Source organism: Amblyomma americanum, chromosome 2, assembly GCF_052857255.1.
Source record: "Amblyomma americanum isolate KBUSLIRL-KWMA chromosome 2, ASM5285725v1, whole genome shotgun sequence".
NCBI lineage: Eukaryota > Metazoa > Arthropoda > Arachnida > Ixodida > Ixodidae > Amblyomma > Amblyomma americanum.
In genome coordinates, this window is record NC_135498.1 from 48,620,442 (window position 1) to 48,648,068 (window position 27,627).

Below are 27,627 nucleotides of genomic sequence, written 5' to 3' on the forward strand. Positions count from 1 at the left end.
CTACTCCGCTCCTACGAGGCGTCGACGGATGGCTGGTTGTACGAACGAATCGAAATCGGCGATGAATACGATTTTTCATACAATTCGGCGTCACCTCGCTAAATGTGATGCACCCTTGTATAGCACAGAGACATGACGTTTACTTTGGTGTATTCGAGCCATGCGATACAGTAATCGCTTTCCGTTGTTCAAAGAAACTATCACCGTGTTACCTAAGGCTGTAAGAACCTATCTCCAGCATTGGTGGGGCTGTGTGCACTTTCGTCATGTGCCAGGGTGCACTGCAATTGTCGCTCCATCGAATTAGTGGACCGCTAGTCTCCAGGGCGTCTTACGACACGTGGCTTGTACAGACGTTTATGAGCTGTTTTATGCGCGCCGACAATGTGCTTTCGACGGTGCGTGACGACAGTAACACCCACACAGTCGCTACTTGAACTGAACTTTATTCTGATTGCGTGTTACATGCCTGCACTCGCAATCAGCAGAACGATACGGAAAAACAAAAGCCACACGCTCCGCTAACCAAACGCGCCCTTCGTCATACCACATCGACTCCCAAGATCTTTAAGTCTTTGTTATATGCTATGGACCGCTAATGCTATCATGGGCATAACGATGAATCTCTCTTTAATTAAGTCATCTTACATGTGAGATGGCTCCTGTGCGAATACAAAGTTCTGCAACGACCGAATTCTCGCCTACACTCTTTGCTGCCAGAACGGCAATACAATGAGATGAGATGGATCCTACAGTGCATTGGCGTTCCTTGCGACCCATGTTCTCCCTGCTGCTCATTACAGCATCGGCCATTTTATCCGATGTAGCATTTCCCGCATGACACAGCTAGACACCCGGTATACTATAGACACCTTCTTTGCATTCAACAAATTTCTTTTGATGTTTCAGTGCATCCTGAAATTCTACTGCTCGAGTTTTCTGGTGCCAGCAATAGAGAGAACTCTCTGATTGCTGCATGGCAGCATGTGGAATAGTACGGTATTGTAATTGTATGGTATGGTGTGGTACGGTACGATACAGTGTGGTACGCTACGGTATGGTACGGTATGGTATGATATTGTATGGTGTGGTATGGTACGCTACGGTATGGTATGGTTTGGTATTTTACGGTGTGGTACGCTACGGTGTGGTATGATACGGTATGGTATGGTGTGGTGTGGTACGGTGCGGTATGGTTTGGTATGGTATGGTACAGTACAGTGTGGTACGCTACGGTATGGTATGGTATGGTATGGTGCGGAGTGGTACGGTACGGGGTGGTACGCTACGCTACGGTATGGTACGGTACAGTGTAGTACGCTACGGTATGGTATGGTACGGTACGGTGTGGTACGGTACAGTGTGGTACGCTACGGTATGGTGTGGTGTGGTACGGTACACTACGGTATGGTATGGTTTGGCATGGTGTGGTGTGGTGCGGTACGGTGTGGTACGCTACGGTATGGTATGGTATGGTACGGTACAGTGTGGTACTCTACGGTATGGTATGGTACGGTATGGTGTGGTACGGTACGGTGTGGTACGCTACGCTACGGTATGGTATGGTACAGTGTGGTACGCTACGGTATGGAACGGTACGGTGTGGTGTGGTACGGTACGGTGTGGTACGCTACGGTATGGTATGGTTTGGTAAGGTATGGTACGGTATGGTATACAGGGTTTCACGTCATGAAGCTGCGCAAGGTCTCTGAGAGGCACTAAAGTATAGGGCTCCGGATTAATTTCCACCATATTGGTATTGATGTCGCACAGCATACGTGCGCTTCTTTTTTTTATTTAGCCCACATCGAAATGCGACCGCTGCGACCACGGGAAACTCGCTAAAGTACACGTTGATGTTTGTCTCTTCACACATGTCCCATACCCGCGAGAAGAACGCTCGAGGGATGCTGTTCTCCGTCTGTATTACTGTCACGTGCCAACGCAAGGGGCACGTCTTATTTTTATGCAGGCCTTGTCCCATTCAACACATGGTCGTACATCCCCATACACTGAGCTACAAATGGGACAAACAGCAGCTCTTAATACTTGCTACGAACATTTGTACTTGGAATGACAAACTACTGCTAATCCCATTTAAATTCACCTCTGAGCAGTGATTGTGGGGCGCAGCTATTCCCCAAAGGACTAGTCTCTGTAGAATTTTAGTCCTTAATTTCTCTAGCGTCTTAATAGTATTAATTTAGTATAGTAGTTTATGAGCTTGGTTTATATCTTAGCAAACAGGTTTCATTCAAATTCCACATGTGGTTATGAAGCGTAAAAAAAATTTGAAGGCCATAAGAATGAAATGGATTTCGAATGAAACCGTCCCTATCTCTCCCTCTCCATTGATAACATATAAGGAAGCTATATCACCCTACACGCATGAAATCGGAGACAGAAAAAAATATTCCTGCTTGGATTATGCCGGTTAGCCCCGTGTGCTCGCAAGATGTTTTTTTTTTTAAATAAACAGCACGGCTCGTAATTACACTAGCAAATATTCATTTTTTAAACGTAGCCTGGGTGCCTGATAAGAGCTGCGCTGTCATGGTCCTACGAGCGTTCCCCTACATTGGGAAACCTCCTATTTCCATAATCCAGCGATGTCTCGGAAGTCGTGGTTTGCGTTATCTCATATGCGCGGTATTTTTTTCTTTCAGCGATTTACCTGCCGCGTGTATTGTAGCGATGCCTATATACGGACTTCTCAGAGATTCAGTCGCGAGCCGCCGCGGTGGCCGACTGGTTATGACGCTCGGCTGTTAGCCCGAAAAACGCGGGCTCAATCCCGACCGCGGCGTTCGGATTTCGATGGAGGTGAAATTCTAGAGGCCCGTGTACTGTGCGATGTCAGTGCGCGTTAAAGAACCCCAGGAGGTCGAAATTTCCGGAGCCCTTCACTACGGCGTCCCTCATAACCTGAGTCGCTTTGGAACGTTAAACACCCATAAACCAAACCAAACCAGATTAACTCACCTCTACACTATCATGCGCGTGCGCAGTTTCCGCTTGCGCAACAATTTGCATGTTAGTGTTTCAGCTCTTCCACGTGAACGGGTCCGCTGATTCTGCCAGACCTCCGCTCAGCAAACTCAAAGAGTCCCATCCATTTGCACGTAAGACCGGCCCCAAATCCCGCGCTTGCTTTGTTGAATGCGTGATTACGCTTAAAACCGTGGCTCGCACCTGAAAGTCCACGTCCCTGTGCGCGTAGCCATAGCTAGCATTCTCACTTGCCCTAGACTTCTCGTGGCTGCGATTCGCCTCCTTAATCCTATTCGCCAAACGTTCGCGCAATCGCTGGGTGTAGTCGTTATCTTCGGTGACTACGAGGTTGTCATCCGACCCCCTGATCAGAATCATGTCCGTCGGCGTGTTCATCTCTCTTCCAAACATGAGAAAGTCCTTCGTGAAGCCTCTCGAGCGATTTTCACTTCCGCGCAGAGCGAACAAGATAACGTCGAGATGCACATTCAGACATTATGCGCTCTCGCATGTGCGTCTATCCTCAGAGCACCAACTAAGTGATGTCGGAAATACGGGTGTTATGCAGGAAAACTGTGTGCACATGACAGCGATGTTCGATACGCAGTGTCGGAGGCCTTAGAACACCACGCGCTGTCACATTCAGAGCACTAGTAAGCTCTGAACAGGTCGTGGAACTTTGCTCCACTCCCCACTGTGCTACGCCGTTCTTGATCAGCCGTTTCGAGAGCACCCAACGCAGCGACAGCAGACCGATGTGGTCGTGGTCCTGCGTGCTTCGTCAGAGGCGCACGGACAAATCTGGAAAGCGGGCTTGGAGTGCCGTCCACTCTAAACAAAAAGGAATAAAAAAGGGAGTAAGCTGTCTTCTAGCTTACTCCTTTTTTATAAAAGGAGATCCGCTATAGGAGAACTTAGTCCCCTTTTTACTCCCATGTAGACGTATTCGTGTTTAGTGTGTCGCGGTGCACCATAACGCTTAGCAAGAAAGCCGTTGTGTATTGGCATGACGGCTCAGAATATAAGAAACAGTTTGTTGTGTGCTGCGAGAAAAACCAGCGATTATAATCTTAGTCCACTCGGTGTCACGTGCCTTTACCTGCAGGTTTTGCCGCAGAAAACCAAACCTCGATCGATAGCCACTTTTATTGATACGGCTCTAGTATTTTACTCTTAATGCCAGTTTTACATTTCAGTTATGAAAACGGCGCAGACGCCTCTGTGATGTGCAAAGGCGTGCAGTGTATACGTGTGCTCGGAACGTCCAGATGCGAGCGGCTTTCACGAATGAATCTTAATTCAACGAAGGCTCTCCTCTTGAGAACAAAATTTAGGCCACTGAATTGAGCATCACGTTGCTTACACGAGCGCTCCGGCGAGTGACCTGCAGCAGTGCCCAAAGGAAAACACAACTGTAACCTCAAGAAAAGCTAGAAATTCCCCTCTGAGGAAAAGTCAACAGCTTCGGTAGTGAGAGAAGAAAAAGCAGCCAGGAGCCATCACAGAGGCCGGTGCAGATGGCATCACCAACTTGGCGTCACTACATGAATTATCTTGGCGCAGCTGATTGCGAGCCTTTGCTTCATGCGTAACACTGACAATACGCAACACTACATCTTACATAGCAAATAAAAATCTGTCGAGACACTGCATTTAAGGAGTGCTCCCAAAAGTACATGCCGGTAGCATGTGCTATACACTCCACCATCTTGTGATCGTTGGGGGCAAGACAGTCCTGTGCACTAGCTGTTAGCCGTCCATAGAGTGCACACCACATAACAGTCAGCAAAAGCTTCAGAATAACAGCGCAGAAGGTCTGCAATCGTCGAACTCTTCGTAACTGCGCATGACATATTTCCCAATTTACAAACACGAAGTGAGCGCCGAAAAGCACGAGCATCCAAGCGCAGATGTGATAATCAGACATTGTAGGACAACAAAACAGTCTGTAGCAGCAGGTACGCACTAAGATAATACGTTATGCACTATAGCAACGAGGCTTTGAAACGACTGCGAACATTCGGTAGCAGAAACCAAACTTGAACTTAGCGATACATTATCTTTCGCCTGAGTTCACCGAAGTTCACAACTTCAAACGTGAAAGCGGTAAGCTGAAGCTATCAAGAAATGAGGTAAAAAAAAATATGAAGGAGATATACAATGCAGGTAACACCCAAGAGGTGTCAAAGTCCTGCGCTGTCCATGTCTGTAGTATTGTGTAGGGTTCCCATGGCCTGTTGCTTCGGCAGCTGCTCTCCTTGGAAGACGACGAGGCCGATGGTGTTCATGGAGAGGAATATGGCCGTCACGGCGACGCACTTGATGAAGACGCCGTACGCCACCTGGCGAACAAGGCGCAAGGCAGAGTCAGGTTTAGTAAAGGTAGTGGTTCTCATTACGCTATATGGCAAATGAAAACAGTGCCTTGCTCTCATCTTCGGGGGAACGAAGTATTAGCTGGAGCACTAACTGTTACACTGGCTGGGGCCCAGGGACTGAAGCTATCCGCTTTTGCTTTTTCTTAGGACAATAGTTGTGGACGGGATCTTCTTCTAGTTTCGAGTCTCCAGGACGCCGTCCTGTGCGTAACTGAAAATTCGCTAAACAAAACACGTTGCGGGGATAGTTGGTTATGCATTTTTTTTTACTTTAAAAGTAATCCAGCGCTACACTTTTAAGACGAGGACACAGAAAGAACTTGACAGCGCCCGTCCTCCCCAAGTTCTTTTCCAAGTTTTCCAAGTTCTTTTACTTGTCAAGTAAAAAATAAAATGCGCAACTGAAAACGCGCCCAAATTCTTAGCCGCTCGCGAGTTAAATCGCCGGAATAACGCCTCAGTCTAACACTCATCGCACAGGCAGAGGGGCGAGAGCGCAGAAAACGGATAACTTCCAGCTGCGCTTGACACTATACCGCCACCGTCAAACACGCTTATGAATGCTGACCGAAGAGGGCGAGTGCGACCGCCAGCTAAAGTGGCAGGCATCGTGTGATAAATCCTCGGAAGGTCCCGAGTGTGCTCTCATTTCTGAGTGACAGTATCTCGGAACGCGTGACGAATTAGATCTATAAGACCTCTAGAATAACCAGCGCAACTTGAAAGCGTGCCCCTTAGCGACTCTAAACGTGCGCAGGCAGTCATCCGAGCGCTCTAAAGCACGAGAAAACGATTAATCGGACATCTTATTTTCCGCTCACCCCATTGATTAGACATTCTCGATTAAGGCTTGGGGCCGCAACAAACGCGCTTGAAAAATAAAAATGAGTGAAAAATAAAAGCTTACACACGAAATTCAGAGATAGTCAGCGTTTACAGTGTGAATTTTTTTTAAAAAAACGTTGCCCTTTACATCTCTTTCTTAATCCCTTCCACCGGGGCGTGCTTGAGGAGTCAATAACCCATAGTGACGCTTCACAACCTCGCCTTTTCTTTATTTATAACTTAATCTGAATCCGCTGCCGCTGTGGCTCAGCGGTTATGGTGCTCGGCTGCTGACCTGAAAGACTCGGGTTTCGATCCTGGCCACGGCTGTCCCATTTCGATTGAGGCGAAACGCTAGAGACCACTGTGCTGTGCGATGTCAGTGCACGTTAAAGAACTCCAGGAGGTCAAAACTTTCCGGAGTCCCCCCAAACGGCGTCCTTCACAGTTTGAGTAACTTTGTAACCGTAAGCCCCGTAAACCGTGAATCTGAATCTGAGCTAATTGTAACCCCTAACGCAGACACACACAGTCTGTGGCTTGGGCAGAAAGAGAGGGAACTTGTGCGTATGACGCTCAACCATACTCTTTCCGTGAATCGAACACACACAACTGTCGCAGTGAAAAAGAAGCGCAGCGGTTGTCGCCTATGGGAAAAGAAAGCGCTTCTCTCGTGCTGTCCTCGGCGCATACTCACCATCTGGGCACTGTTGGCGTGGGCGTACTCTCGCATGACGATCAGTGGCAGGGACACAGGCAGTATGACGTTGATGGACGCTGCGAGGCTGACCGGCACCACGTAGAACGACACCGGGGTCTCTGTCACCACGGCCTGCGTAATTCGAACGCGACAGAAGCGTCTTTCGTTCCGGGGACGCAAAGATTGCTTGCACTCACTTATTCCTGCGTGCTTAGTATTGCGGTTCCAGTGGAAAATGAGAATGTTTGTTCTGTGCCACACATTTAACAAGTAGCCGAAAAATAACGAAGGGAAAGGAAGAAAGTTGCTAGGGAGAAGTTGGAACCTACAGCTGTCCATATTTCTACCCGAGACTGTACAGCAAAGCGCACACTATAGTGCATATTTGAAGCATAGAAAGAAGGAAACGCGTAAACAGCAGTGAATCCCAGAAAATTGGTAACAGTTAAAAACAGCATTTCATGGTAAAATTCGACATTTCGCTTCTAGGCTTCTTTAACGATGACAGGTATTTCACTAGGTTCGCGAAATTGCTTCCTCAAAAATGCTGCGCGGACAACGTATGACTTTCGTCGGGGCTGACACTGTCGCCTTTGAACGCGGGCTCCAAAGCCTATAATGTTCTCCATTTCATCATTCCCATGGCAATTTCACACATTCCATATGTTTTGACCTCACTTGCTCCAGAACATAAAACTCCAGAACATAAAAATTTCTTCTTTATTTTGTTGTAAGAAATACAATATTGAAGACGTCCAGGCTAAATGTGTTAAAAAAAATCACCTGAAGAGAGCCTCATAAAGCATCATAAAGCAAAGAAAATGAAAGAAGCATGCGCGACGCTTCACCGGACATATCATGAAGTCATCATTTGCAGCACATAAGACCTAACACAGCACAGTGTATGGCAATGGAGCGTTCATAGGCGAGCAACGACGACAGTGAAGACACAGATGGGAAAAGCGATCGAATAGGACGAAGAGATGCCAGATTAAAGTGACAACTAGTTGCCACAGCCCAAGCAGCGCAGGTAATCGGCCCAGTATTGGAATAGCATGGTTTCACTCTCGTCCTTCGTAGGACCGGCCTTTGCCAATACATTTTAAATATTAGGCCCATTAGATGTGCTCCTAACGTTCTAAAAAGTGGCCGCATATTCGGTTTGATCTCCTTTACAATACCTGCAAGAGATGCCGTTGTGTCAGTGGTAGTGTGGAAAAGACCATTTTAACACATCTATTCGCACGAGGAACACAAGCCGCAAGGGAGCGACTGCACTGCCGACAGCTACCCAAGCAGCACAGATAATCGGCCAAATGATGGTTTTAATCTGGTCGTTTACAGGACTGGCCTTTGCCAATAAATTCCCAATATTTACATGTCCTCTCGCAGCACGGTACAATAGCACAAGAAAACAGAGGGAGCCATTGTCATCTGCAAGCGAAGCACACTTGCCGAGCTTCCGTCACATGTGCGGCCATCCACTCCAGGAGCGCTCACACACTTATTCGCATTGTTCTTTTCTCTCGCGTAACATAAAGCATGGGTCACGAAGACAATTGCATGGTCAAAGCCTATTCGTACAAGCGAAAGCATTGATCGCTGCCCGGTCCTCCTCGTGAAAGCGGGAGTCGTTTTGTGAAGCCAGCCGTTGAGCGGTTAGCCGCAGTGCGTTAGCGCGGATTATGCTGCAGCCTCAGTGCCGCAGAGTTTGGTTACATGGCATAAACGCTGCATTTCGACGAGCACAAAACAGAGTAAAGCAGTGGCGGGCTTACCACACGAACCGCCGTGGTCGCCATGGATCGAGCGACGGATTCGCCGACAAGCAGCTCTGAGAGGACAGCGGCCACGCTGACCAGGATGAACTGGCTGGACTTGGTGGACCGCTGCGCCCAGAACTGGTCGTCCAGCTTGGCCAGGCCATGCTCCACTAGTCGGTAGTCCTACTCCGCCAGTAGGCGCGCCGAGTGCAAGTTCAAGGACATTGCATTTATTAGTGCAACGTATCTTAGATGGTATGCCTACGTGGTTCACTCACTGAAGAATTTATTTTTAGACCACCAACTCACACTTGCACGGGCTCCCATTCACTAACAGTAAGTGTTTCATGCTCAGATATCTTTGTGCTAGTGAGGTGAAATACGAGGGCAACTTATTAATTTCGTATTGTCGGTAGAAAAAAATTATAACAGGCGTACACGATAGGTATCATACTGAGCGCACGTCTCTAGTTTTAGCGGAACATAACTTGTGTTTTATATAGTACGGCCCAACATCGCTAGGGCCTCAAAACGAAAATGGCACAATCCATCCGGAAAGTTGAAACGCATGCAGTGATACGCTTTCTGTATTTGAAGGGACGCGATGCCAAGAAGATTCATGCCGTGGGCCTGTGGCGGTGTACCGTAACAATTCCCCAGCTTATGACACTGTCTTGAATGCCGCCATACAAGCCTGGACGACGAAGAATGGAGTGGCCGAGCGACGCTGGATGGTGAACCTCGAATTGCAGCGCAAGTGGAGGCTCTAGTGCTCGCTGGCAGGCGGATAACTGTTGAAATATCGGAGACTCAGTGCACAGCACCGTTCACAACAACAACAGCACATGACGAAGGTAGCCGCGCTCTCACGAAATGTGTCCGTGTTCTCGATGACAATGCACCGGATCACTCAAAACTGGTGACGGTGATAAACGAGGCCTCCTTAACCTATGAAATTTTACCCCATCCCTGTATTCTCCTGACCTCGCACCAAGTGACTTCTTCCCCTTCGATGGCATGAAAATCTCACTGCGTGGGAAACATTTCTGGAACGATGAGGAGGTGATAACTTAAGTGGAGCTCTTGCTGAATTCTCAAAATGAGGAATTTTTGCAGGGATATTCTGCGGCAGCTCATCCATCGCTGGCAGAGGAGCGCGGTCATGGGAAGAGATTATGTAGAAAAATATTGTAGCTCCGTGGCGGCGCTGTTAATCACGTGGTTGGTCACGTGGGTTGATCACGTGGTGCGGAGCAGCTGCTGCTGCTGGCGGCGCGGCGCGCAACAGCTACAACAACCAGCTGTGCGCATGCGCCATGTCAAGTGCGACGAAGATGAAGAAGGGACGCCCAGCGAAACGGAGCGGCGAAAGACTGACTTTGCAGTTCGACTGAGCTAGTTCAGCTCGGTCAGTTGTAGCTATCGCGTCACTCCTTGTTTAACCAGAGCCACGTCCATTTTAAACAGGGGTTGGAGACTTCCTGATATGTACAATTTTCCAGCTGATCAAGATGTCAGCGCCAATTAGTTTCATAGTGGCCGGAGGAAACCCAATTAGGGCGTCATATCGGTGTCATGGCAACGGTATCCGCCACAGAAAACTTCACCCCCGAGCGGGATTCGAACAGTCGCCGGCGAAAACAGAGCAGCTTCGCTTCGCAGTGCCTGAGATAATTGAGATAATTAGGCCATCGCCGCTTTTTATTTTACATGGAATTTATTACAGTGATGCAATGTTTTAAGTGCATGTACTATGTGAAAACATAAAAAAAGCATCTCGCTCTGCATGCATGTGCAGGAATTATTCCTATTTAAACAGTTCTTCTCCTGTAACCAGATGCTCTGAAGAGGCTGAAACCGAAACTAACCGGTTTCCTACCCCTGAATTGAACTCTCGCACAAGTCTCATTAGACTCTGTCTGTTCCTTCGTGCCAGTAATACGAACTATTTATGAACACCTCTCCGAAGTGCATTTATGAGCTGTATTTGTAATGCATATCAACTTTTTTTACTTGGAAAAATGGAGGTAAAATGACATTTAATGAAAAGTCCTTCACTCTCGGTGAAAGCGGCCTCCTCTTCTGTACAGTGTCATTGTCAGAGTGGGATCTACCTTTATACTATACGTCAGCAGTAATCAGATCTACTTTAGCCAAAAGACACCTACCTCCACTGTCCTCGAGAGAGCCATGACGGAGCCCAGCATCAGGATGATGCTCCACGGCATGCGCGAACAGAGGGACTGCCAGTTAAGCATACGATGCGACCAGCAGCGTCGCCTGAGAGACCCGGGCGCAACGCTCAGAACCAGCACAGCGAGGCTTAACAGGGGGACCTCCAGGCGCCTGCGCGCATGCGAACGCGAAGGCATCTAGTTAACGCAGCGGTGCGCTTACCTGGAAAACATGCCAGCTCTGCAGACCTCATGGCATCCACATTTTAATCTTTATACCATACTAGCACCGGCCGCTGGTACCGGTGCCCACTAAGCTATTTCTCGTCTGGGCAGATGTTTGATGCAAGACTCATTGAATGTACCCACCATCCAGGATGCTGTGCGCTGTAAGCACTGGAAGCGACAGGGATCCCCATCAGCCAGTAGAACGCCAGGGCCTCGCGGACACTGCGTATTTCAGTTCGGCTTTCAGTTTTATTGTGCACATGGTAATAAAGAACCAAAGTCGGATGCAACTCAAAAACCAAGAGGCAAATGTCCCTGAAAAGAGTCCCTCCAGCCAATAGCGTCAACCTATTTTCCTAACGCTCCGGCTAATTTCATTTAGCCATGGTTGATCCTTTAACAGAAAAGTATACAACAGCTGTATCTTACCGGTACTCATCAATGGGGCAGAAACGTGGAGGCTAACGAGAAGGGTTCAGCTTAAATTAAGGACAACGCAGCGAGCTATGGAAAGAAAATTGATAGGTGCAACGTTAAGAGATGGGAAGCGGGCAGAGTGGATGAGGAAACAAACACGGGTTAGTGACATCTATAGTCGAAATAGAGAGAAAGAAATGGGCTTGGGCAAGGCATGTAATGCGAAGGCAAGATAACCGCTGTTCCTTAAGGGTAACGGAGTGGATTCCAAGAGAAGGCAGGTGTAGCAGGGGGCGGCAGAAAGTTAGGTGGGCGGATGTGATTAAGAAGTTTGCGGGCATACGGTGGCCGCAGCTGGCAAAGGACAGGGTTAACTGGATAGACATGGGAGAGGCTTTTAATTGCCCTGCAGTGGGTTTGTCAGGCTGGTAATAAAGATGATGATAATGATGATGATCCCCTTTCATCTGCCGCCCCCTGCGATGCCACGCTAGCAGGTACGAAGGGATTAACCATAACATCATGAGAATCGGTCGATGCCATTGGCGGGGAGGGGAGGGGGGCGCTCCTTTGAGGAGCATTTGCCGCTTCGTTCTTGAGTTGTCATAATATAGTAAACTCACGAGTGCCTCTTCATGTTGCGGTGACGAACCCGGGCGCTCTTGGACATGTCTTCGTGTGTTTGCTCGTCGACATCGTCATCACTGGATATAAAGGAAAGGAGAAGGTTGGTGGCGCACGTAGCAAGTGTGCACATTGATTGTGAATACAGAATATGTGCATAAATTGTCGCGCAAAGCTTGAACAATTAAACTGTTGTTAAAGGATCAACCAATTGCAAAGCTCGCTCTACGAGGTTTTGTTTTATATACCAAGCATTGATAGGACCAATTCTTAGCACTGTACTTATAGCCGTGGGGTATCGATTCCCAATTTATTTTTAGGATATGCGGGTGCTTTTGTGTATTCAATTCCGTTAAAAAGGTCGATCCGGTCAGCGCAATAAATGGTGAATGCTAATTCTTATTTATGCACCTACACTCCACTATGGGCCGTAGTTTCTTTTCTAGATTTTGACGTGGCGCGGCCCTTGCAAGAAAGCAGCAATTGTCGGTTCTATTTCGCAAATGTATTTCGGGGAAACTACTTTACTGTACCATCAATCTGGTGCTATAGCTTAAGTTTCTTCGTCGCGGTCGCGGTCGCTGTCGAAACTGCTGAGCGCAGCTCCTCCTCGCAAATGAAGTCATCTTCGTTTATACTCACTGGATTCCAAACTTCTGTGACTTTAGAAAACTTTCAACATCTGCGTGCAGCGAAACCGCACGTAATGAATTCAAAATCCACGAGCAGCCGAGCTGAAGTGGTGCTTTTCTGAGCAATCTTGTCGGCGTCACTTCGAGGTTGGCAGTTGCCATTCACTCCTATAGCACAGGCGTCTGGATTCTGTTTCAATCGGCACACAGCCGCACAGCGAATGGATGCTAGAAGATGCGTGCAGCGGGCAACCATCGTCCTATCGCAGCTCCCCGCGGAGTGTGCCACGCGAGCAAATGTAAGCATATGCGAAACACCGTTGCTCTTTGAAGTTTTTTTTTTTTGTCCGCAAATCATCGGCTTCCAAGTTAAGGAGAGCGGCCCATATTAGATCGTGGCCTTTAATCGAGTGTATACGGTATACACTAGGTATTTCAGGGAAGACTAAGTAATGCTCAAAAATAGGTTTTTTGATTAACAATAATTATTTTTTTCAGCACAGTATTACCAGTGTTGGTAGAGATAGATCAGAAACCCGGTGAGTCGGCTTTAGTAAGCTGGTTAACTAATTTTTAATAATTAACTTTTTAACCAGTAGAATTAGACGCCGGGTTACAATTACAGGTTTGTAGCCGGGCGTTAGTAATAGGCATATCAGTTTTTAGAATTTCGAAAACGCGATTCCCCTTGGCGCTGTGGTGGACAAAATTAGGATTTTTTGACTAATTACGTGCTCTGGAAAGGTTGTTTTGCCTGCATGCTCTTCGAAAGCGTTTGTATTTTGGCACGATGTTTTCAGATTTTGCCGCGCCACAGCGCCGAGGATAATCGCATTTTCAAAATTTTCTAAAAACTCTAAGAAATCCTAAAAACAAATCTTAGTAGTAATTGCAACCAGTTGCCTAGCTGTGATGGTTTAAAAGATAATTATCACAAGTTCGTTAACCAGCTTATTACTTAAGACAATGAACCGACTTTCCAGTGTCCACGAACACTGGTAGTACTATACCGCAAAAGCCATATTTTTATCCCTAAAAGCTTATTTTTGAAAATTACTTTGTCTTCCCTGAAACATCTGGTATAATCGCTGAGGCCTCAAGAATGCATGTGCTGGCGACTAGCATTACGCAATTTTCTGCATGACCGACTCGATAAGGCACTTAGGTAAACAGCGCAAGCAGTGCAACGAGTAGTACAACAGTAAACGGTATATACTATATTGTATAGGGTGGGGTACCATAAGAACGCTAAGCTTTCTCGATCTTGGACTGCCTGTGGTGCGGACCCAGGATTTTCTTGGATTGTGGTGATGTAACGAATTAATCTCCGATAACTCAAAGCGTTAACTGAATTTCTCCTGGTGTTCGGAATGCCTATGCCTCATGTGTGCGACCATTGGAAGGCTAAAATGCTGAGCCCTTCCGAAGACTGGGATATACCAAAACGACAGCAGCCACATTTTTTTTACCTAATCCTTCGGTGCTCACTGGCTACAGAAAGACGCCGACATGATACCACAATGACAGGTGCCGGCTGGGCGGCGAGTCACTGTCCCGCATGCAACACAGTGCGCAAGATTATTTCGTTCCTAAGTAGGCGTCTCACAGTGTGCATTGCTACACAACACTTTTGCCACACTTTCCCGCATATGCGACGCCACAGCTTTTAAGAACGGTTCGGTACATCGACATGCTGCCTGTTTTACCCCGTAGTAGTAGCCTTCAAGTATCACGTGACACTGCACCCAATAAATTACGGGGTAGTTTCCTATGTACACACGGTACTATGATTGACCATAGTTTTGCCGAACTCTGGATGAAACTGAAGCAGGCGCTCACCAGCTTACGAGGCTGGCGCAGTAGATAGAAGTCCAACACACGATGCAGCAGACCAGAGCCACGGGCAAGGAAACCAAGAACCAGCTCCACCAGTTCACTGGGCAGTCTTTGTCACGGCTGTGGACATGGTTAAAAAATGGGGCTCCCGAGTTGATCCTTACGAGTTTATCTCACCTACGCTTTACATATATGGACACGGTATGCAGAGCGGACCACGTTTTTAAGAAATACTTTTTTTTTAATGTGGCTAGCGGTACCTGCCCTTCCCAACGTCCTCTTTGGACTGTCTTCATCTGTTCCTTCGCAACTTGGTTCATCGATCCACCCCATGGTTGAGGCAGCAACCGGGGCTTTTACTCTCACTATACATGGCTTGGCCTAGCCTAATCTGACCTAAGGCATGCATGCATGAATTCCGCGTTCATTCATATTGAAGTTCCGTCTGTATTTCGCTTGCAGGGATGCTTAGTCTCTTCGTGCATAACTACAGTTATTTCAGTCCGTTCCTCTCACCCTAACGATTCGCTGATGTATAGGGGCCGCCTCTTTTGGTGCGAAAGCACTACTTCACTACCAGTCCTGAAAGAGGCGATATTTGTCAGAAGCCTCTCAGATACCTGCATAAATTAAATAAATATTGCCGCGACTGGGTTTCGAACGCACGGAGGCACAAACAGATCTGCTTCGCTGGCCACTGCGCGAGAGCACTATGCTACCGCCGCAGCCGATAACGTTTCGTGTTAAACTGCCACACGTTCGTGCTGTGCATTACACGTCGTCGTATTGATAAACTTCCATACATGCGCAGAAAGCGCTATTTGCCTCATAGCCTGCAAAATGCATAGGTGGACATGAAGCCTGTGAGACAGTAGCGAAAGCAAAGGAAACGCGCATAAATGACTCCCTGGGGCAGTGGACCCGATTCGCACTTTGAGCTGTATGTGGCGGTAGTGGCAGAGATGTGTGCTGCATGCGTTGTCACAATCACGGCACTGGAGCTAAACACGTTGGCGTTGACAACATTCTTGCGCAAACGCGACATTTAACAATGGCCCGCTGGCATTCTCGGCGCACGTTACAAATATGTGCACCATTGCGAATTACTATACAAATCAAAATACTGTCTTATGCAGTACAGAAGTTGCAGGAGAATGGTACAGGCTTCGATGATTTTAAGTAAACTAAAGGCGCAGTCAGTGAACACGTTAATCGCGTTTTCAGGTACGTGGCGGTGTTGTCCAGATTAAAGAAGCGTGGTTGGGAGTGGTGTGATGGGTGGCTTCCTGACCCGGGTCTGGGATCTAGGAGCTCTCACCAATGTGGCGAGGGCTCCTTGTCACCCGGTGTCATCTGCTGCTAAACCGTCATCTTTTCAGATGGCGCGGTTGTCGCGACGAGCGTCCTTTCTTTAAATATTTCCTCTCACATCTCTTTCAACTCTCATATCTGTCTGCACATTGCAGCGATTGTGGCTCAGCTTGAGCCAGTGGAGAGCCCTGTGCACTTTCCTTTTCATTCTTCCTTCAGTCACAACAACAACGACAACAACAAAAAGCGTGCTTTCGCAGACTATTTAGTGCTTAGCAATGCTAAACCGCCGGCAAAAATTTTTTGTCACCGCCGCTTGAGAACTTCAGTGGTTCAGAGAAGCAGTATGACCAGACTCACCTAAAATTTGTGGCTTGTGCCATGAAACGGGCAGTTGCTATTTCCTTTTTCGTATTTTCATTTTTTAATGTTATGACTAGAAATAACGCATAAACAGCCTCTCTTTAGACTGCAGGGTTGAACACATATTTCCTGCTGTTTTTTTTTTTGCAGCTATGATTACCTGCAGCATTTCTCGTGTGGTGAGACACCAACAAAATTATTTTGTTCGCACTATTTCTTCTGCGCTGCTGGCATCAAGTGTCGTTGTCTTCTTTAAAGGCCGCAAAGTGTTTGTACGCAGTCGCCGCGGAGGCATGCAGTGTGTCTTCCTGTCGTATTGCTCAAGCTCTGCAAGATTTATAGAGCGATTACCACAACAGATCTTATTCCAGTTCGTTGACAACCACCATCAACCAGCAGTGGAGCTAGAATTTTACCCTTTTGAACTCTTACAAAATATTCTCTCTCGCTTTCGCATCCATGTAGAGCAAGTGGTATAGTCCATTACCAGCCAAGGGTGACGAGGACCGTGTTGCGCGCGGGCACGGTGCTCAAGCTGGCGACGTTCCCGAATATGGCGGTGTAGGCGGCACCGGCAATGAACGCCGGGCGCGCTGCCATCGTGAGGCTGCAAAGATTGGACGGGACCCGTTTACGCGTGGCAAGCCGGAGGTGACGATAATAAACCCAACATAACAAGGTTGACTAGAGGGCATGAAAGCTGGTTATGTGAACGTACTGGAAATTCAAGACCAAAATATAGCGCGAAATGGGGCATCAAAGAAGAGACCTGGCCAGGACTGACGCCCTCTCCACGTCTTTTCTTAGGGACCGTCATTCAAGCACAATACAGCCGCCGCGGTGGCTGAGTGGTTATGGCGCTCGGCTGCCGGCCCGAAAGACGCTGGTTCGATCCCGGCCGCGGCGGTCGAATTTCTATGGAGGCAAAATTCTTGAGGCCCGTGTACTGTGCGATGTCAGTGCACGTTAAAGAACCCCAGGTGGTCGAAATTTCCGGAGCCCTTCACTACGGCGTCTCTCATAGCCTGAGTTGCTTTGGGACGCTAAACCCATATAAACCAACCAATCAAGCACAAAATACTTACGCTCGTACGCGCAGAGATGATGTCTGTGGTTCAGCTCCGGTGAAGCCTGCAACAATTAATATATTGCTCGAGGGGATGCTTGTAGCGCGACAAAAAACACAAGGGACAGACACGAACGGGACGTAATTAATATATTGCACGTTAACGAATCGATGACACGCGCCTGCATGGTTTACATCCTAAGAAAATAAATGGCTTCTAAAAATTCATTTTCAGGGTGCAAACATGGATCCTATAGTTCAACAAACCCGCCACGGTGGCTGAGAGCCTTTGGCATTCGGCTGCTGGTCCCAACGTCGCGGGTTCCATCAAGGCCGCGGCGACCGTATCTCTCGATGGAGGCGAAATACTAAAACGCGCGTGTTCTGTGCGACGTCAGCGCACTTTAAAGACGGAGAGAGTACTGAAGATGTTCTGATTCGGCCGGGCTGCCTTCAGTTGAGGTACAGCATGTTGAAAACGCCACGCCACTTGCTGTGTTTACGCATATGTTTCGCTGTTCAAAACAACTTCCCACGCAAGACGCATGCCATCTTACGCAAAAACAAAACCACAGCGTAAAAAAATAATAGGTTCAATGGACATGGGTGAAGACGGGGAAGTGGTGCAGTTATCTATAGAGCTGCAACACCATATAGCAGCGGAAAACCGGAAATACCAGTGTCACTTAATATACTGACTGGAATGGAATGGAATCGATCGTATGATCCATTAGCCAGAAGGTCGGTCTTTTACTGATTGCAATTCTGCTGTCGCATCCGTATTTCATTTTTTTTTAGACAGAAATTGTACTATGAGAAAAAGGAAACGAGTAAGTTGCGCCAGTCTCGCACACACTGCCGTAATCTGTCACGGTAAAAAGCATCAGGGCAGGTATAAAAGCAGCGATCAAGCCCAACTTTCTCAGGCAAAAATTTTGAAAATTGAAAAATTATAAGACACTGTTATGTAAATATTGAGGGTAATGGTCCGTTATTCTGAGACGTAGCCAAATCTTTCTTTTAAACTGTTTCCATCGCTCGCATCGAACAGTTAAGACTGCCATAGAAAATCAATGGGGATCGCTTTAGGCGATAGCAAAAACGTAAATTGAAAAGAATTTCAAGACTGCCGTCGGGTGATCTGCGTATATATTGATTGTTATGGTTAAATCTTACATTATATGAAAAAATTGTGCTCATAAACGGTTTCCCGCTCAAAAATTCTTTTGTCCAGAATTGCTGGTTATGAAAAAGATGAGTAACAGCTCGCACAAGCTCGAAACCCCTTTGCACCGGCAATTTGAGCTTGCCCACAGAAGTCCGCCGTGCGGTCAAGTTTCCTCGGCTAGACGAGTTCAGAGCAGAGGCTACCTTCGGGAGCTCACCGCGGGGAGTGGTCCTAGAATCCAGATTGAACTCTTCATTCTCGAACTGCGGAAACGGAAACCAGCTGCGCACGCTACCGCTGCGGCTGCCGGTGCTGGGCTGAAGGGACGGGTTGCGTCTCTTGAGGACGCTGCGCACCTCTGGCCTTTGTTCCGGTTCCTGCTCTGTGCTGGCTTCCGGCTTTTCCTCCGCCCTCGGATCGGACTTTAGGGCAGATTTTGGCACCTGCACAGGGTCGACCTTTGCCTGTGGATTTGGATGGGGCACACCCTTCTGCTTCGCCTTTCCCGGGCGTCGTGCTTCGAGCTTTGTGTCTTCCTTTGAAGCTCCCGACCGATCAACAAGTGGCGTGAGCTGATACGCATCACTTGTCGAGTTCGACTGGAACTGTTGGGGCGTCTGAAATAAATGGCACCTAACGTTTAGCCACATTCATCAGCACCATCATCAACAATCTAACTACGCCTACTACAGGACAAAGGCCTCTCCCATTAGGAACTTTGCCCGGATAAGGTGGCCGCAGCTGCGACCACCTTATCCGGGCAACCCACCCGACTTTCTGTCACACCCTGCTGCCCTGGCCTTCCTTAGAATCCAGTCCGTTGCCCTGAATACCCATCGGTTACCTTATCTGAATCTAAGTTACGCACCTACATGCATATATCATCAGTCAAGTTGGTGTGATTCTTCACTGCAAACAAGCGCCTGGTACGCCAGAAGCATTAGGACCCCTTGGTACTGCTGAACACATGTGAAGTAAAATTACCGTGATCCTTTCTTGCACACTAAACTCGCTTTCCGTCCCACGCGAGCACTCACTTTCAGGTCCCTGATCAAATCACTGTATGTGGCACGTTTAAGACAGCGTACGTCACATTACACCCACATATCCCTCGTGTTTAGGCCCATGTAGGAAGTAATCTTAACATTTACCATTTCATTTCGTTTTACATTCTTTTTTTTCAGCCGTGAATGATGGCGAAAGCAAACGGAGATAGGGAAGCTAATGACCAACCATAGGCACGGCCGGTCTGGTCTCGGCGCCGCTGCTAGCTACACCACTGCCGCAGCATACAGTCGGACAGAGCATTATCCGCCTGTTTATCGTCCAGCCACTGGACAGCTTGTCTTCGGAGACGGGATAAGAGCCAATAAAGCTCGTTAGGCATGATAAACATGTCATGCTGCATCATCAGTCGGCGCTGGTCCACCAGTGCGGCATGGCTCTGGGGCACATTTTGCAACTGAATAACATTACGGACGTTTTTCTGCCACGACCAGCATGTCGTCGTGCCGCCCATTCTACTTCATTGGGAGCAGCGACCACTGGCACAGAGCCAAATGAAATTAAAACGAAATGAAACATTTCAAAATGAGATCCCTACTACATTTCTGAGTAGGCCCAGTTGGCAGGCGCATTTTTGCTCCAACTGCATGCACTCCGATACCTCAGCGTGGTCATCGCACATCCTCGCCGAAGAGTCGACCTCGCCGTCGGTGCTTCGCCTGGAGCTGGCTCGCGCGCGAGACTTCCTCGAAGAACTGGTGCGTGATGCGCTGCTTGAGCGCTTGGCCGACAGCGGCGATGTCGCCGTCACAGCTGCGCTGTAACGTCTCGGCACTCGCGAAGCCAACGCAGCGGGAGAAGAATCCGCCGCCGCGCTATGGCTGGCCTCCGGGCTGGTCATCGACATGGACGGAGGCGCAGTGACTGCAGCGGGCGTGGACGAAGACGTGACGGCCGAAGATGGCGCTGTCTGCATCGCCGAGATGAGCTGGCTCGCCTCAGGGCTGGTCATGGAAAGCGACGGAAGCGCAGTGACCGCTGCAGGCGTAGACGCAGTGGCAATGGCGGAAGACAGGGCTGAGCGCATTGTCGAGACTGGCGTGTCTTCGTGGACATCGGGTGGCTCCGGAGTCCCTTGCGCGGATGCCGTCAGGAAGTATCCCATCGGGAAGGTGCCCCTTCGGTCCTCTGTACCCGCGATGGCTTGCGGTGGCGACACCAATGGCGATGGATGTGGACATGGGGGTGTCGATGTAGGCGTTCGACGCGACGGAGGTGGCGCTGCCGGAGGCACGTTCCGCTTCAGGATGGAAGATGGCTGCTTGGGCTCCGCGCTGAACGACCGGATGCGCCTCACGGGTAAGTGGCACGGCCGGTCGTCTCCGCCCGGAGATCTGCCGAGACCGGCGAACGATGTCTTTCGAGGTCCTCTGTGCGCCTGCGGAAAAGACTTTTGAACTCAGGCCCGCACCACTCTTAGTTTATCGAAGTGAGTGTATAAATACAAGCAGAATTCAGCATGTCCGACATCGCGTAGAGCTACAGTGTGAGCAACGAAAAACCCACCGATGTCGGCATCTTTTTACGAGCGCGCTGTCTCTTAAGCACCGAATTAAGTTTTAATAATTCCGAGTGCGAAATATTTCACTATGCGTTCCACTGCAGCGTCTTGCTACGCACATCCAGCACTTGTCGTATGCAAAGCTGCGCTACTTACCCTAAGCTGTCCTCGTGGTGCACCCTGTCCTTCGAACGTGGAAAAGGAAGGTTGCCTCCTACGCGGCCTGGCGACCAAACTGCTGCCGGACGCTTCACTGGCCAGCGTGCCAGAGTCGCTGACGGACACGCTCCGGACCCTCCTAGCGAAAGTGCTCACGCTGCTCTTTCGACCGTAGCGTGGTCGCCGCCCTCCGTCGAAGTAGTTCGAGCTTGTCTGTAAGCGCACTCCGTTCCTCTGGTCGGTGCCCAGGATCTCGTTGCTGACAGTGGTGACGAAGCGGTCGATGAACACGGTGCTGAAGATTACGACCAGCGTGCTGGGTAAGATTAAGCTGAGTCCGAGCACGATCGAGTGCATGCCGACGAAGAGCGGCTGCATTCGCAGGGCGTACTGCTTCAGCGCGTACAGGCACAGGCGGAAGAAAATGGTCGTCTCGTCGCCGATGATGGCAAGGGCGAACAGCAGGGAAGCCGACAGGACGCAGGGCTGCGCAGGTATTTTCGGAAGAAAATTTACTTGCTTCGTTTGGTTCTGCTGGGCGGTCGTCGCACAGATCAAACAACTGTACAGGGTGTAGGGCTTCGCTACATTGGCCACGAACTCGCCGTGGTCGCACCGCTCCGCGTGACCAACCGCGTGACGAACCACGTGACAACAACTAGCCAGACAACCAGACTAACCTGGACTTGCAATCAAGATTAACCAAGGCTAACGAAGCTATGCTTTAGCCTTCGCTACGTACATCCTGGAATAGCTGAGCTAAGCCACTGCCAATTTTTTAAGATAAAATGATAACAGTCGTGATCATGGCGACGGCACCGGTGGACGGCGTAAGCGTGTGAGATAAGTTGATTCCTGTGGTACTTATAACTTCAGCTGGTTGGTCGCAATTAGCGAATTGTTGTGGGCGATCAGGGCATACAGTGTCCGATATTATATGCGGAGAAATGCAATTGCCCTTGTCGTTATGGGGCGTCGATTTCGGCTGGGAGTTTTGGATCCACGTACACTGGCTGACTTCGCTTGGAGCGGACGCGTCTTACTCCTTTCCCTCCTGAACTCTGGTTCGAGCAACAGGTTGTGATGTACCGCGCGAACAGTAAGTAGTGAGCGCGGCCAAGTGCGCTTTTCGGCCGCCGCGCGCCAGTCCAATGTGCCTGAAAAGACGAAATTCCTCAGCTAATAATGAGATTTCAGTAATTTACTGGAGTAATCAACTTATCCCACACATTTTATGATGCTCGCCAATGCTGTCGCTGCGGTCGCGAAAGAGTTATCATTTTAACAAAAATGCTTATTTTTGAACTCCCGGTATATGCCGCGCAATCGCTCGCACATGCAGGTTATCCGCTGTTCGAGCCTGCATCAGTCGCGACAAACTTTCGTTTCTGCAAAGCACTCACAGCGGCCGTGAATCGTAAATCGTAAATTAAAGCGTATGACGTTCCTAAGCGACACATGGGATTTGAGGTGCACCGTAGTGGATGGGCTTTACATTAAATTAAACCGCGTGGGGTTATTTAATGTGCGCTGGCATCGCACAGCGCGTGGCTGTTTTTGTAGTTCGCTTTCATCGAAACACAGCAGCCACGGCCGGAATCGAACCTGCATCTTTGGGAGGGCTTACATGAAGCTGGGCTCTGTATATTGCGTGGCACGCCCACTGTAACGAAGCGTTAAAGCGAAAAAAGAACAGTGTCCTTCGTAACTGCTAGTTCTCACAAGCTGCTGCAGAAGCTTCACTGCCCGACCTCGGCGTAGCTTCGAGCAACGTGAGAAGTGAATAGGTTTCTTTTGTTAACGATTTTAAGCTGCCTACAAAAGTAATTGTCGGACGCCTCTTGTACCTATAAACGGGCCAGAAATTAAACGCGAAAACACAGTGTGGCCTATTTTAGCAAAGGCCCGTTTGCTGCACTCATACTGACGCCCAAGAAATCTGCGGCCAGCTGGTCCACGCTGCAAACTTCGGCCAGCGGCAGGATGACGAAGGGCAGCATGGCAGCCACGGGCGACGGCAACAGGCGACCCATGAGACCCGCCACTGTCAGGAGGACGCAGTAGATGCAGGCACCCTCCTGCACGTCACCAAATACCAGCTCATCTTGCCGGAATCTGCTCGACTTCTCAATGCTGCTCGGGCATCGGAACTATTCGTGAGGGTCCAGTACATAAACACTCTCTCTACAGTACATTTCATTACAGTATACATTTTCTAGGCATCCGTTTTGCACTCCAAGGAATAAGTGATGTATGTTCTCTTTTAGCATTTCCAAGAGTGGCGACTGGTTAAGAGCCAGCGTAAAAGGTAATAACTAAGCTTTTCCAGTGATGACAAGATAGTAATGTGGCTTACTATTGATAAATCATGGCTTTCGAAGCGACAGTAAAAAAAATAGAAAAATCGGTTTTTGAGAAAGCGAAATGGCGCAGTATCTGTCTCAAATTGAACCGCACGGAAACCGAACGCGTGAACGCAATGATCCGCCTTGCGACTAAGGCAGCCCTAAACCTACCTCGTAGCACTAGCACAGCCACACTCCTTGCACTAGGCATGCATAACACCATTCAGGAACTAGTTGACGCGCACCTTCAGACACAGTACCTTAGACTTGCCACGAGCGCCACTGGCCGCCATATACTCGCCTCCCTTCGCATCAACATACCCGCTAACCAGTCAACTCTTATACCCATCCCTCGACACATCCATACACCTCTCGTTGTGAAACCCCTTCCTCGAAACGTCCATCCCCAATATCACATCCCTCGCCGCGTAGCTCGCGCTAATGCCCTCCATAGGTACTATGGGCAAGCCCACGATGCCGTTTGGGTAGATGCCGCATGTACAGCGCATGAAGCGGTAGCAGTTGCCTACAATCCAACCCTACCTCACCCCCTAACTCACCGTCTTCCCTCGGGCTCTACGCCTGAGGAGGCAGAGGAGACCGCCATCGCCCTAGCCCTTGCACATTCGGACGCCCAATACATCTTCAGCGACTCCAAAACGGCTCTGTCCAACTTTGCCAGGGGCAGGATTCACGCCCCTGCCTGGCAATTGTTGAACACCCCTACCCAAAATTTACCGCGCAGGGTAGAGCTTCAGTGGGCGCCGGCTCACTCTGGGAACCCTGGAAACGAGGCTGCCGATAAATTGGCCCGAGGTCTGATTTTCCGGGCTCAAGACAGTCTCGATCCAGGATTCTCGAGGGAGCGGGCGCACACCTTTGTAGAGCTCACGCAGATACCCCGTTTGGACCGTCGGACTTACCCTCCTCCCCACCCCTCTCTTACGCACTCCCAACAGATCCTCTTCAGACGCCTCCAGACCCGCTCTCTGTCATCCCCTCAGCTTTTATCCCACTATTGCGGCACAACCCCTGCATGCTCCCTATGTGGTGACCCCGACGCCACTCTCTCCCATATCCTTTTCGGCTGCCCTGCTGACCCTCCCCCGCGGGGACAGCACGCCATCTCGAGCTGGGAGGACTGGGAGGTCCTGCTTATGTCTGCAGACCCGACATCGCAGCTTGCTGCGGTGACTCGGGCTGCCGACGTCATGTCCCGGCATGACCTACTTGATGCAGTGCGGGACCGCGCAGTGGCCCAGGGACTCAGCTGAGTCTAAAACTCACTTGCTGAATAAAGTTTTTCTGTCTGTCTGTCACATATCGGTGGACACACGAACCGCGCAGTAAGGGAAAGGATAAAGGAGAAAGTGAAATAAGAAGGGAAGAAAGAGGTGCCGTAGTGGAGGGCTCCGGAATAATTTCGACCACGTGGGGATCTTTAACGTGCACTGACATCGCACAGCACGCGGGCGCCTTTTATGTTTTGACTCAATCGAAACGTGGCCGTCGCGGCCGAGTTCGAACCCGGGAACAACGGCTTAGTAGACGGGCGGCGTAACCACTGAGCCACCGCAGCGGATGAAGCGACCGTGGCTGCTTTTGCATTTTGCTTTTGAATTTTCGTCGTTTTTTTTTCCTTCGCTCCTCTTTCAGGTCTCTAACATTTAGTCTGCTGAAGAAAATGGTGAATGTCAGCTCATCGCCGGTCATCGCGTAGTTCACCCCTCTTTTCTCTTGTACGTCCTACACTATACAAGCATCAATTACGCAAACTCGATTTCTATAAACCTCACATACTCGACCTCAGCAATAATGGACAAAAGTATTTTTGAGCAGAAAACCGATTATGAACGTTAATTTTTTTCATATAAAAATACATCCGCAGATCACCTGACGGCAGTCTTGTATATTGTTTTCTATTCACGTTTTTTCTATCGTCAAAAGCGTTCCCCATTGGTTGTCCATGGCAGTCTTAAGTGTACGATGCGATTGATGGAAACATTTCAAAAGAAAGAGTTTGCTACATATCAGAATAATTGGCCATTACCATCCATAACCGTGTCTGATAATTTTTCAATTTTCAAAATTTTTGTCCGAAAATCTGGGCATGATATACACAAACTTAACGACACCACCTTTCCTCACCCCGGAACCTATATACCTTGTTTCCGAAGAGGAAAGGCAGCAGGTAGACCGGCATGAGGAACTCGATGCACTCTTGGAAGCTTCGCTCCTTTCGCTGCATCTCCGCTTCCTGGGTCGTCGAGCTCTTCTTGGTCGCGTCGCCTGTGCGCAGACAAAGCCCAGATGGTCAACGAGAGGTCTTCCTGTCCAAATCGCTCAACAGCTTCGGCCGCCTCTGTCTCGGAAAAAGTGCATTGCGCTTTCATCGCCGCCATACATCTTCCGCAGTTGCTATTCGGCGTTTGATCTGAGGAAAAGAAGAGCACCCCGGACTCTTCGCCTTTCCAGGAGACACAGCTGTAGCAATGATATGTGTACATTGGTTGCGACTGGGTAACTTGACCCAGCCTCGCCTCTACAGCTTGGTCGCCTTCCTAATGGCCATACTCCTTGCCGCACTGACCAGAGCAATGGGAAACAGTCAATGAATAAATTTCCAAGATACTAAAGCGAGGAAGCCACAATGCAGTCGCGGACTCTGAGACCTCCTCCTTTATCAACCTGCATTCCACTTAAAAAAGCTTTTAACTATACTATGCCCTGAACCAGGAAATTCCCCCTGAGAGAGTTATCGCTGCCAAAAAGCGTGGAGAATAGATTTCTCCGTGCACTGTTTCCAAGTTAGTGGCCTAGAAGTGTCCCTGGTTCACAGTGTAAAGACACTGGAACGGATCGGACAACCACGCCACGACTACGCCGCCGTACCTGGAATGTACCGCTCACTGCTTGGCGGAAGTGTCGGCGGTTGGCCCCCAGAGGCCATGTCTCCGTCTGGGCCTCCTGCTGTCGACAGCACGGGTAAAGCGTGGGGAAGTCTTGTGGAAAAGGAGCTCCGCGGAAGGGCTGTTCAGTGCACAGCTTCGCTGTTCCGAAGACCACACGGCGAAAGGCGCGCGATCTCCTTGTCTTCTACTTCTCTGCCTGCCCGTGTATGAAACCACGCGACACGTGCAAGGGGACATTCAGGCTTTCTTTACCGCGCTGTAGGCCATGGGTGATATATGACCGATGCTTTGAAAAAGGCGTCAAAAATTCAATTCGGCGCTCCTGGGCAAGCTGCGCCATCTTGCTTTCATCTATAGCGCCATTTCTTTGGTTTCAGTTTTTTTTTTCAATTCTCTAACGCTAGGAGGCGACGTGAGAAATTAAACTTTGACCGGACGTAATCAGCCAATCGCCGATCATGGCCTCCGTTTCTCCGCGCGCTCCTCAAAGGCGGAAGGCAAAACTGAGCACTTTTGTCGGTTCGTATGCTGTCCTTTCTTTAGGGCAGTATTGGTGAGTTGAACAACCATTTGGAATGGTCGGATTTTAGTTTAGATAGCAAGACTTGGTCTCAGATGCCCGGGACATGAGCGCGTGCTCGCACATGTATCGTTTTGCCTTTTACGTTGTATTTTATATAGTGCGCTTAATTTGTAAATGATGACAGTGATTTTATTTGCTGCTTTGGGGTTCTTCGAACATAGTTCCAAGATATATTCACCAAATACGCCAGCAGTTTTTCTTTATTATGATGATGTCAAGGAAGGCCACGGCCCCCTTTCCGCGTCAATGCCATATCAGACCGACGTTTTGAACGTGCCGCCAAAAATTCGTCTGTGCTCCTGAACAAGCCGCGCCTTCTAGATTACTTCTATAACACCATTTCTTTGGTTTCAAATTTGTTTTTCATTTTCTAACGCGAGGAGGCTACTTGAAAAATGAAACTCTTAGAGCGAAAACCTCTACTCCTCTTACTCCTCCTGAAGGTCATCTGGCTCTTAGATTTGACCTCTAACGGGAGGCGCGCCGCAAGTGCAAAATCGCGCGTGGCAGGTGCTTCGATCTTCCTCTTCACCTTAGTCGCCACACCTGCGCGCTTGGCAGTCACGTCCGCCGCCCTGAACGCTCG

The 27,627-nt window shown here is 49.1% G+C and overlaps 1 protein-coding gene across 1 annotated transcript; it reads right to left on the minus strand.

The window, feature by feature from the left end:
• Positions 1-5,174: 5,174 nt before the first annotated feature.
• On the minus strand, positions 5,175-26,591 carry LOC144119680 (uncharacterized). Its single transcript, XM_077652247.1, has 15 exons — positions 26,439-26,591; positions 25,711-25,835; positions 23,130-23,279; positions 21,199-21,687; positions 20,143-20,919; positions 18,694-19,093; positions 17,328-17,373; positions 16,730-16,849; positions 14,572-14,688; positions 12,100-12,180; positions 11,201-11,281; positions 10,826-11,003; positions 8,673-8,840; positions 6,892-7,026; positions 5,175-5,333 (listed from the first exon to the last, which is right to left on the minus strand). Exons 1-15 carry the CDS (start codon positions 26,494-26,496, stop codon positions 5,175-5,177), a joined length of 3,084 nt encoding a protein of 1,027 aa, XP_077508373.1. The 5' UTR covers positions 26,497-26,591.
• Positions 26,592-27,627: the final 1,036 nt, after the last annotated feature.

What these genes read in the sequence shown, in the direction of transcription:
- LOC144119680 (XM_077652247.1), bottom strand. Translation starts at nt 26,496, where the DNA reads ATGGCCTCTGGGGGCCAACCGCCGACACTTCCGCCAAGCAGTGAGCGG. An exon ending in TGGCCGCAGATTTCTTGGGC is followed by an intron (nt 21,688 to 23,129) that starts GTCAGTATGAGT and finishes ATACCTGCGCAG; the next exon opens with CCCTGCGTCCTGTCGGCTTC. An exon ending in TGTGCGATGACCACGCTGAG is followed by an intron (nt 19,094 to 20,142) that starts GTATCGGAGTGC and finishes CATTTATTTCAG; the next exon opens with ACGCCCCAACAGTTCCAGTC.